The following is a 12,319-nucleotide window of genomic DNA, read 5'->3' as shown; positions in this document are numbered from 1 at the left end:
GGATGCAATAGCTAAGTTGTTTACCAGGGGGGTGGTATACCATGGGCACCATATAATACTTCTGCCAAAGGAGCTGTAGTGACTGCAAATGGGCTACTGGATGCAGTTTTTTGTTTTATTGGTTTGGTTTGGTTTGGTTTGCTGTTAGCATTTAAAGCCCTAAACAGGGAATCAGGTTACCTAAAAGAGCCCCTTGCCCCATAAAGCAACTGTGTTCCTCAGGTGGGACACTGCTGAGAGTACCACATGCCCCAGAGATGAGCTTACTTTTTATTACAACTGGGCTTTTAGCGTTGCAGCTCCAGCCCTCTGAAATCATATTGATGTTTAGGCACCTACTGTTTATTTTAAAAGTTGTGGCCCAGCCATTTATGAAACACTTGTTATACATCTATAAAAATGCTTTTATTGGGATGGATCCAACTCATCTACTCCACTAGTGGAAATCAGAGTTAGGACTCTAATGCAACAGGGCTGCCCCACTCTTCCCACTGTGTGCCCTCCACGACTCCTCAAAATCCCTTCTGAAGGATCAAGAAAGCACCCAGAACAGCATGCAGGGGAGAATAGGGGAGATTGCTCTGCCAAGCAAGCAGAAATGTTTTCAATGAAAGAAAAATCTACTCTGAATTCCACCCAACGTTTGCTGTGGACTTCGTAGGAATGGTTTTTATTGTTTTAGAGCTTGTAGAAATGGTTTTTATTGTTTTTAGAATAATTCTTATACTTTATCTCATTTTATCATGTTGTATACCACTTCAATGACCTCTGTCTATGAAGCAGTTTATAAATCTGTAAAACAAATAAAGTAAAATAAATAGTGTTCTGAACATGGGCACGTCTTGAATTGAAACTAATTGAAGTGAGTAATCAATTCAGGATGCAATTTTGCGGGGATTCCATTATTTATTGTGTTTCATAGCCATTGTGAAAAGTAGATGGAAAGGAATGAATGACGCCGCTGAAAAAGGGTAACCAACACACTGACCCCAATCCAGCTAAAGTTCAGTATAACTAAATGCCACTGGAAGCAATGAGCCTTGAATTGCTGGCAAGCCACTTTTCCCCTTGGTTTCAAGTGAGAACCTTAGCTGGATTGAGGGCATTATTAGCAATCAGTTGTAAACTGGGAAGGAATATGTGATTGTTTCAGTCGCACATACTTTGGGTTAGGTACAGGCTGAGTTTCCATCAAGCATGAGAACTAGGGGTTGTACTGAAGGCTACAAGCTCATCTGCGTACAAAACAGGCACAATAATTGTGTTTATTATGTTGAGGCTCAAGGGCATTGTTTTAACAAAAAATACAACTTGCTTACTTTAGCTAGAGTTAGGAATGCAAGGTCAAAATCTTGGCGAAACCATTCACTAAAATGCCACTCAATGTGTTCATATATTTGGAAACATCAATACTGTAAAGGTGAAACCCCGTTCATATTCCATTGACAATATGACATGAGACCATTAAACACTCTATCTATGTTTGGCTGCAAGAGCTTTGTCTGAATGGGCTTTGCATACTATGGGTAATAGGCAGCTAAATCATACCCAGACTAGATACTTGTGCATTGTTTTCAGTGGGTTTACAACTGCGTACAACTAACATTGTCACTCCATGTGTTTTTGCTTGGAGAAACATTGTGTTCTCTTTCATGGTTGAGATTCCCATTCCCCAGTTTTATGCTCATGAGAACCACACCATGTACCAAGGACAGCCAGTGTGGTGCCCTCCAAATCCTTTTGGACTCCAGTTCCCATCAGCCCCAGCTAGAGTGGTCAAGGATGGTGGAAACTGGAATCCAGCAGCATCTGAAGGGCACCCTTGTCACATAACATGCTGGTAACTCCCACAGTATCTGTCTCCATCAAGCACATTTTGCCAGTCATTTCAGCTTTTCAAGCATGCCATGATGATGCCTGCCATTGACAGTTTGTTATATTCCTTCGTCAGATCCCCTGTTATGGCTGGAGGTCTGTTCGCTGTTAACAGAAAGTGGTTTTGGGATCTCGGTGGCTACGATCCAGGTTTAGAAATCTGGGGAGGGGAGCAGTATGAAATTTCCTTCAAGGTAAGCAGTCAAAATGTTTCTTCATGGTACACGCTGCTTTTGTATGGTACGAGGCATGCACTATATCTCTAAAACTCAAACGAAATGAGATGTAGTCAAGTGTATTTGTATACTGACTTCCCCCCCTCCTTCAACCAAAAGTAGTCACAGGAGGCTGGAAGTTTTAGCGGAAGAGTAGAGGAGCAGAGTGCTGCTTAGCCCTTTACCCTCCAGGAGTTTTTCTGTTCACAGTGATCCCTTCCAAGCTGCTTTCCCATATGAGAAGACACACATACAGTAGTACCTTCCGGACATTGTTGGACTACAGCTCCCACCATCCCTGATCATTGGCCATCTTGGCAGGGGCTGATGGGAGTTGTAGTCCTTCAGGACGCTGTGTTGGCTGCCCCAGGGTTAGCATGTCAGAGCGGGCCTGGAGTGACCCAGATCCAAAGTCCCACTCAGCCATGAACTTTTAGAATGACCTTGAGCATTGACTACATTTTAGCCTAACATATCTTACAGGATTGCTGTGAGTATAACCTGGGGAAGGCTGGGGGCAAACTGACCTTGAGCTTCTTGAAAGTAATTGCCTTAAATTACTTGGAAGAAACACTGGGTAATAACTTTGGAGTAGTTGTAGTAGCAGCAGCATCTGTTAATAGCTATCTACCCCATTCGCCTCTGTTGCTTTGCTCAAACTAACAACCTCTCAAGGCTTTTTGGGTGGTTGTTTATTGTTTTGTTTTTAAGTTGGGCCACATCTAGTTTTGGGCGTGTGATTAGCCTTTTGGCTCCTGGGATATTCCTTCTAAGTATTGCTCTATAACATAAACTCCATTTTCAGCACACAAAAAACCAAAATGACAACATTTACAATGTAATCACTACAATGTGACTCCTCTCTACCGAGCCACATTTTGAAAAATTACACACTTGCCTCCATATAATATCCATTGCCCAGATACGTTGTGCATGTAGGCAATATGGGCAACTTACCTATGTGCAGTCATAGCTAGAAATGGCTGGACCCAAGGAAGAGTTGCAGAATTGCCAAAGCTGCTAAAGGAAAACCTAGCCTGGAGGGGAGATCTCCATTCTGATCTCAGCAGGGCAGTAAGAAACCCTTCCAGCTGCCTATACCATAATTATTTGGCTCCCCCACACCTGGAATTACATAAGGAAAACCAAGACACATAGATGCCTGCTAGGAATTTAAGTACACATCTGTTTAGGCCATGCGAGTGAATAATACTGGGTATGACGGACGAATAGTATAATCTAGTATAAGGCAGCCTTTTGTGTTTTACAGCAGTACATTTCAGTCTTTCTGACATTCATTTATGTCACAATTTCTATTCTGCCTTTCTGCGCCCAGTGAATCCAAGACAGCTCACAAGGCAACTAAAGCACCACAGACACAACCAAACAATAAAATATATTTGAAAATTATATTTAGGTCCCAGGTTCAATCCCTGGCATCTCAAGACAGGGCTGGGAAAGATTCCCAGAGACCCACTGCCAATCGGTGTCAACAATACTGAGCAAAATGGACCTTTCTTCTTAGCTATAGCCCTTGACTTGTGCATGCTGATTTACACTTAAGCATATACACTTAAGCATCCTTTGAGTCTCTCGTAAGGCAGAAAGTTGCCAAGGCAAAAGAATGTGACTGTTCTATTAAGCAAGCTAGATGCATTTGGAAAGTGTACAAGGTCAGTTCAGTTGTTTCACATTTGAAAGTGTCATATAGAATTACAGCGGAACCTCGGTTGTCAAACATAATCTGTTATGGAAGACCGTTCAACTTCCAAAACATTTGACAACTGAGGCGCAATTGCCGGCTGGCAAATTGCTTTTCAAAAATGGAGAAACACACCTCAGAAGTCATTCGACTTCCGAGGTGCGTTCGAAAACGGAAGCATTCACTTCCGGGTTGTCAGCGTTTGGATTCCGAATTGTTCGGGTTCCGAAGCGTTCAACAACCAAGGTTCCACGTGCTTTGTTAATTATGTAGTAGGCAGTGTGCTTGATGTTGTTACTGTCTTCCTGCGCCCCTCGAAAAGTTCAGGTCTTGATGGTGCTCACACCTGGCCTTCTCGTACTGTAAGATGTTGTTACTACAACTTTTTTCTGAAAGTAGCACTTGCATTTAGCTCCAAGTCATTGCCTAGTCTGATTTAATCCTCCATGATGCCTGCTCTGTGTTTACCACTGAATAAATTTAATGTGTCAGTCATTGATTGGCTTTGTTGCAAAACTCCTTATTCTCCTTATTCAAGCATCAAAGGGGCCTTAAAGAAGACTTTCCTTTACAAACATGTTGCGTGCACACACTGAATTCAAGCATGTGCACTGAATGAATTGCACAGAAGCTGTTGGGGATGCCTCTTCTCCAGATTGCCCAAGTGGATTTGAGGGTGTTTTCAGCAGAATCAAAGTGACCCATGTGAACTGAACTGGTGTCACGTAATTTCGAATCAATTCCATACTTAGAGAAAACAAAAGCTGAAAGACAAGAGGAGCCTACAAGCTAAACCAATGGACATTTTGTTTAGAGTACATCAGTTTGCACTCTCTGTTGTTAGGGTGTTTCAGAGATAAATGAATGCTGCCTCTTGCATCTCACAGTTCTGACAGGAGGCCTAAAGATTGTATTATCCCATTTCCTATTCCCCTGTTATTTGTCATTGGAAGGAATATAATTGCAAGGCAGTCCATTGCTCTCTGTGCAGAAACCATGGCAACCATACTGGAAGCTCGGATACTAAATAGTCCCAACCTGTTTTGTTCAAGTGACAGATTCTTTGGAGAGGGCTGTGTTATGCTGGGCCCTCATTTCAGCCATATCTCTTCATTCATCTCATTACCATGAGTTGACCTAAGGGTCCACATCCTTCTGCATGAATATATTTTGAACAAGATGTCAACAGCCTTTTGTAGCATTTGCCTTGAAGAAATAGGAACTTACTCTGAGGTGTGTGTGTGTGTGTGTGTGTGTGTGTGTGTGTGTGAATGTAGGGAGGAGCTCTGTAGAAAGTGCATGCAGAAAAAAAGCATTTGAGGTGGGGATGCTATTGATGGGGCAAAGTAATGGGGTGTGGAAGTGAAATAAAATGGAGCCATGGCTTAGCATCATCTCATGAGAGTTCCCAGAGATGGCAGCTACAGTGCTGCACCTGTGGTCCTGCTGCTGCACCACCACTGAGAGCTAAGCCAAGACAACATAGTGTGTGCACACTCAGAGGATGACCTCCAAACCATCCTAAATATCTCTGCAGAAGCTTATGAAAAGCTTGGCCTATTGCTCAGCATCCAAAAAACCAAAGTGCTGCACCAACAAGCACAAAACAACCCCTCTGCAGCACCACAAATCCAACTCAGTGGTGTAACGTTGGAAAATGTCGATCACTTCTCCTACCTGAGCAGTTATCTTTCCACAAGGGCCGACATTGATGCCTAAGTCCAGCATCGCTTGAGTTCTGCAAGTGCGGCTTTCTCCCGATTGAAGTGCAGAGTGTTTGAGGATGGGGACATTCACAGGGAAACCCAAATGCTTGTTTACAAAGCTATTGTACTACCAGTCTTGCTGTATGCTTGAAAAACATGGACCACTTATAAACGCCATCTCCAATTCCTCAAAATATTCCATCAACGGTGTCTCCAAAAAAAATTACGCATCACTTGGGAACTAATCACAGGCGAACTAATGCCAGTGTATTGGAAGAAGCAAATATCACCAGTGTCAAAGCAATGATTCTTCAACATCAACTTTGTTGGACTGGTCATGTTGTGCAGATGCCTGATTATCGTCTTCCAAAGCAACTACTCTATCCTGAACTTAAAAATGGAAAGTGTAATGCTGGTGGTCAACAAAAGAGGTTGAAAGACTGTCTCAAGGCAAATCTAAAAAAAATGTAGTATAAACACTGACAACTGTAAAACACTGGCCTGCAAGCGCTCCAATTGGAGAACAGCCTTTACCAAAGGCGTCATAGGCTTTGAAGACTCTTGAACTCAGGACGAAATGGAGAAACGTGATAAGAGGAAGGCACGCTTGGCAAACCCTCACCGTGATCAACTCCCATCCGGAAACCTATGTCCCCACCATGGAAGGACGTGTGGATCCAGAATTGGCCTCCACAGTCACTTACGGACTCACTGTTAAAACTGTGTTTATGGAAGACAATCTTACTTGGCTACGAGTGATCGCCAAAGAAGAAGAAGGTTTGTCTTAAGTGTGCTGTCCAACCTGAGCTCATGGTTTGTCTACTCCAGACAAACCACAAGCTGTAAACCCAGGAACAACCCTTGGGTACAGCATGAGGTTTGTCTGGAGTGAAACAAACCACAAGCCTGGGCCATCATGCTAAGCCAAACCATGGCTTAGCTGCTCACAGCAGTGGAGCAGGAGCAGAGCAGGAGCAAAGCAGCTGTGATCACTTCTGTAGGAAGCTTCGTGCATCTGTGCTAAGTCATGGTTTGGTTTAGTGTTGTGTGCAAACCATCTTTTTCTGTAGACTGCTCAGGGGTGGAGTAGAAGAAAACAGAGTCTAGTGACCAGAGCCTTCTGTATAGGTAAAAAGGGATAGTAATGTTTAGCATTTATATTGCACTTATTGAACCAGCTCCTGGCCCCCTCATATCAGGTGGGTGGTTCTGACAGTCACCATTCTAATTTCCCCAGTGCCCTGGATTGACACAAGGTCATGCACTTTGGGGCATTATGGGGATTTAAAATGGCAGCTCACAGATGCTTTGGGAGTGCTGCTGTCGCTACAGCTCACCAGAGGGCACGTTGCCCACTGCCCCTTCAAACATTGAATCTTCCAAGTCTCTATCCTAACAACAGCCTTGCAAGGTGGGCCAGCATAATTTCCATATTGTAAATTAGAGATTGAAGGACAAGGACTTGTTTTTAGGGTATTGCACATGCAATTTCAGTTGGGGACTTTCTGGCTCACTGCTCACATCCTTACAGTTTTGGGTCAGATCAGACTTCATGCATGTTCATTATCTGCACGTAATATGGCCATCAAACTTAGAAAGTAAGTTTGGACTGTGTTGAGCTATGGACAAAAACATGCTTTGAACAGGGCTTTTTTTTCCCCAGCTGGAACTCAGTTCTGGCACCTCTCAGATGGGTGCCATTGCCATTCTAAGAGAATGAGGGAGGTGTTCATGGTGAGTTCTGATACCTCTTTTTCTAGAGAAAATAGCACTGGCTTTGAAGAACACAAACTGAAAAGGAATTACAACTTTCCCATTTTGGGATGGAAAAGTGTTTGCAGAGTAGATTAACAAAAACAAAAAAAGTACATGACTTCAGTGGCCTGCCTGTCAAAATGGCCTGTGGAGAGTGGACCACTTCTGAATCCAGTCCAACACTGCATCCACTTCACCACCCCTGGGGTGCATTTTGCAGTGACTAATTGCAAGATTACAAACTACACCCTACTTTTATCAATGGCCAAATGCATCTTTTTCAGCTAAGTAAAATCTTCCTAAAAGTCTCTTCCTGAAATAATCTTGCTTAAAAGGCTGATTGAAACATCCAGGCTAAATATGTTTGCGGTACAGCTTTAAAGTAACAACAGCAGGAAGCTGCTGCTGAAGACCAACTTTTTTACATATGTAAGAGAAGCAGAGGTTTGATATGCTAATTCCACAGTGCGCAAAGATAAGGCAGAAGTACTAAAAGACTCCTTGAGCTATTAATATGCATGCTAACCATACCAAATAAGATTTTTTTTAGCAAACTTCTCTATTTTTGTTTGGAGAGAAGCTCAGAACACACTTTTGAAAAGGGATGGAGAGGGCGAAGATTTGCAATTAAGTAAACAACTTAATTCTGTGGCTAGCCTAAGAGGATTTATTAATGGGAGCCTTGGGTGGGGTGGTAGAGGAGCTATATTAGACACAGATGCATGTAACAAGGTAGTGACAATGTTTATGAAGAAGCCTAAGGACTCAGGGTGCTGAGATGCTGTGTCTCGAAACAGACGAGAAGAGAAGGTTATGTGAGTGCTTAACCCTGCCCATTTTCTGTTTTTCAAAATGGACAACCAACTGTTCCCCACTCCCTTGGTCCTTCATATGGAACAGCCTGTCTTATAGATCTCCATTGTCTCACCTAATCTGGCATTCAGCTAATGCATGAAGATTTAAAGGACAATGAAATACTAAAAAAAAATATGAAATGAGATACAGTCAGCCTGCAACTTATTTGGGGGTTACGTTCCAGGGATAGAGCCTAAAGCTAAAATCGTGTATAGTCAAAACACATTGCATTCAATGACAGGCGAGATTGCCGTAGCCCCTCCCTCTTTCTGCCACTTAAATATACCGTATTTTTCGCCCCATAAGACGCACTTTTTCCCCTCCAAAAATGAAGGGGAAATGTGCCTGCGTCTTATGGGGCGAATGCAGGCTTTCGCTGAAGCCTGGAGAGCGAGGGGGGTCGGTGCGTACCGACCCCTCTCGCTCTCCAGGCTTCAGGAAGCTCTGCGCAACCCTCGGGAGACCGGCTCCGAGGGTTGTGCAGAGCTGCCTGCAATCCCGGGACCAGCGCAGCTCTGCCCGGCCACCGGGAGCCTGGGGAGAAGCTCCGCCCCGCTCCCGGTGGCCCTGCAGAGCTGCCTGCGCTCCTGGGACCAGCGCAGCTCTGCCCGGCCACCGGGAGCCGGGGGAGAAGCTCCGCCCCGCTCCCGGTGGCCGTGCACAGCTGCCTGCGCTCCTGGGACCAGCGCAGCTCTGCCCGGCCACCGGGAACCGGGGGAGAAGCTCCGCCCTGCTCCCGGTGGCCGTGCAGAGCTGCCTGCGCTCCTGGGACCAGCGCAGCTCTGCCCGGCCACCGGGAGCCGGGGGAGAAGCTCCGCCCCGCTCCCGGTGGCCCTGCAGAGCTGCCTGCGCTCCTGGGACCAGCGCAGCTCTGCCCGGCCACCGGGAGCCGGGGGAGAAGCTCCGCCCCGCTCCCGGTGGCCCTGCAGAGCTGCCTGCGCTCCTGGGACCAGCGCAGCTCTGCCCGGCCACCGGGAGCTGGGGGAGAAGCTCCGCCCCGCTCCCGGTGGCCCTGCAGAGCTGCCTGCGCTCCTGGGACCAGCGCAGCTCTGCCCGGCCACCGGGAGCCGGGGGAGAAGCTCCGCCCCGCTCCCGGTGGCCCTGCAGAGCTGCCTGCGCTCCTGGGACCAGCGCAGCTCTGCCCGGCCACCGGGAGCCGGGGGAGAAGCTCCGCCCCGCTCCCGGTGGCCCTGCAGAGCTGCCTGCTAAGTCCCGCCCCGCTCGGGATGGCGGCACAGAGCTGCCTGCCGTCGCGGGACTGCAGGCAGGTCTACGCCGCCATCCCGAGCGGTGCGCTAAGTCCCGCCCCGCTCGGGATGGCGGCAGAGATCTGCCTGCCGTCGCGGGACCGCAGGCAGGTCTACGCCGCCATCCCGAGCGGTGCGCTAAGTCCCGCCCCGCTCGGGATGGCGGCACAGATCTGCCTGCCGTCGCGGGACTGCAGGCAGGTCTACGCCGCCATCCCGAGCGGTGCGCTAAGTCCCGCCCCGCTCGGGATGGCGGCACAGATCTGCCTGCCGTCGCGGGACCGCAGGCAGGTCTACGCCGCCATCCCGAGCGGTGCGCTAAGTCCCGCCCCGCTCGGGATGGCGGCAGAGATCTGCCTGCCGTCGCGGGACTGCAGGCAGGTCTACGCCGCCATCCCGAGCGGTGCGCTAAGTCCCGCCCCGCTCGGGATGGCGGCAGAGATCTGCCTGCCGTCGCGGGACCGCAGGCAGGTCTACGCCGCCATCCCGAGCGGTGCGCTAAGTCCCGCCCCGCTCGGGATGGCGGCAGAGATCTGCCTGCCGTCGCGGGACCGCAGGCAGGTCTACGCCGCCATCCCGAGCGGTGCGCTAAGTCCCGCCCCGCTCGGGATGGCGGCAGAGATCTGCCTGCCGTCGCGGGACCGCAGGCAGGTCTACGCCGCCATCCCGAGCGGTGCGCTAAGTCCCGCCCCGCTCGGGATGGCGGCAGAGATCTGCCTGCCGTCGCGGGACCGCAGGCAGGTCTACGCCGCCATCCCGAGAGGTGCGCTAAGTCCCGCCCCGCTCGGGATGGCGGCAGAGATCTGCCTGCCGTCGCGGGACCGCAGGCAGGTCTACGCCGCCATCCCGAGCGGTGCGCTAAGTCCCGCCCCGCTCGGGATGGCGGCAGAGATCTGCCTGCCGTCGCGGGACCGCAGGCAGGTCTACGCCGCCATCCCGAGAGGTGCGCTAAGTCCCGCCCCGCTCGGGATGGCGGCAGAGATCTGCCTGCCGTCGCGGGACCGCAGGCAGGTCTACGCCGCCATCCCGAGCGGTGCGCTAAGTCCCGCCCCGCTCGGGATGGCGGCAGAGATCTGCCTGCCGTCGCGGGACCGCAGGCAGGTCTACGCCGCCATCCCGAGCGGTGCGCTAAGTCCCGCCCCGCTCGGGATGGCGGCAGAGATCTGCCTGCCGTCGCGGGACCGCAGGCAGGTCTACGCCGCCATCCTGAGCGGTGCGCTAAGTCCCGCCCCGCTCGGGATGGCGGCAGAGATCTGCCTGCCGTCGCGGGACTGCAGGCAGGTCTACGCCGCCATCCCGAGCGGTGCGCTAAGTCCCGCCCCGCTCGGGATGGCGGCAGAGATCTGCCTGCCGTCGCGGGACCGCAGGCAGGTCTACGCCGCCATCACGAGCGGGGCGCTAAGTCCCGCCCCGCTCGGGATGGCGGCACAGAGCTGCCTGCCATCGCGGGACTGGTGCACTTCTCCCCATCGCCAGCCCCACAAGCTCGGGGGACAGCGGGGAGGCAGAGCGTGCCTTCCCACTGTTCCCCGACCTGGTTCTTCCAGCCCCGCACCTGGGGGGGAAATAATTTTTTTTTCTTTATTTCCCCCCAAAAAAACTAGGTGCGTCTTATGGCCCGGAGCGTCTTATGGGGCGCAAAATACGGTATATATAATTTTGCCAAGCGCATAAATCTGAATGTACACAAGTTAAATGTGCACAAGTTGCAGGCTTACTGTTATGTTAAAGTGTGTTGTAGGCATGGCCTTCTCTTCCTTCAAACAATACCAATAAAGATGCATATTTGAATAGATGGATAAAGCTTGGATTCAGTCCCAGAATTTAGCCAGTCTGAAACTTTGAGAAGAAACCTAAACATTATAATTTACCGTTTGTCTGCAGTCAACCATTTTAGCTGCAAGTCAGCCTTAATTTTGTGCTACCACTGTAGGCATGTCTCTTAGTTTTATCTGTTACATTTGACTGGTGTTGTTATTATCCACTGTGCCCTGATATATATGAAGCTTTGATTGGAACTGCAAGACAGATAATCTTCTACTGAACTCCCTGTTCCCTTGCCGTTTGAGAACCAAGAACAGCAACAAAGGTGGTGCTTTAGAGATCTAATTATCTCCTTCAGGCAGTATATGTGTGTAATATTCTTATCAGATGTCACTTCATTGTCACTTGTGCACTGCTTAGGTGTGCACCATCAAAGAAAGCAACCATATATATTTTGAAACTACGTCAAACGGACGTGTATACTGTATTGTAATTCACAGCAAAGGTAACTGCTGGTTTATTAAGTTCAAATCAAATATAGCACATGGGCGGATCATTCAGCATAAATGTTGGTGGAGCAAAATACACCCCTCCCGTGCTCTTTTGTGATACTGACAGGCTTACAGGTATTCACGAATTGAAAAACCAGTTTTTGCTGAGGGCAGCAGCACTGATACCATAGGCATTTATTTTTTTTCATATCTTCTGGTGTCGTCCCAAATACAGTTCAGGCTGACATCTGTGAGCCCTCAAGTTACGATGAAATAGTGGCGAGAAATAAAATGGTGTGCATGTGAACATATGGGAAAGAGTCTCAAACCGTACAACTGAGTTGTAGCCATGCTGACACCTTCCACCATTGGTGGGAAGGCAGTTCTTGGCTGTAAATTCTCCCTGACTTCTTCTCCTTTTTGCCTTCTCTCTTCTGCCCTGTAAAGCTCAACTAAGAATTCAGATCAGGTTACCAGGAAAAACAGAGCCTCGTGTCACTATTGTGCATTTTGTTGTGTGGACAGAATGGCAGGATCCATGCTGGCTCAGCTTATGGTCCTTTCAGTGCACAAACACCATTTCTCAGTATACATTATATAGGCAACCCATTGCCATCTCTTCTGTTCTTTGTCTTTTATTTACAATTGGATTTATTAGTGTAGTTTAGTTTTTTTTGGGTTCCCTTTGTTTAAGCTCCTCACATTCACA

At 48.7% G+C, this 12,319-nt stretch overlaps 1 protein-coding gene across 4 annotated transcripts in view; it reads left to right on the top strand.

Moving 5' to 3' along the window:
• GALNTL6 (polypeptide N-acetylgalactosaminyltransferase like 6) overlaps positions 1-12,319 on the top strand; it is a 474,855-nt gene that overhangs the window by 420,930 nt on the left and 41,606 nt on the right. For all 4 annotated transcript variants that reach the window (XM_081208891.1, XM_081208894.1, XM_081208893.1 and 1 more), the window contains exon 8: positions 1,952-2,069. In XM_081208891.1, the coding sequence (XP_081065017.1) occupies positions 1,952-2,069 (118 nt within the window). The remainder of the gene's footprint in view (positions 1-1,951; positions 2,070-12,319) is intronic.

This window comes from Podarcis bocagei, assembly GCF_964188305.1.
Source record: "Podarcis bocagei genome assembly, chromosome: 9".
In the NCBI taxonomy this organism is placed as follows: Eukaryota; Metazoa; Chordata; class Lepidosauria; order Squamata; family Lacertidae; genus Podarcis; species Podarcis bocagei.
This window is presented reverse-complemented; position numbering and strand designations above follow the sequence as displayed.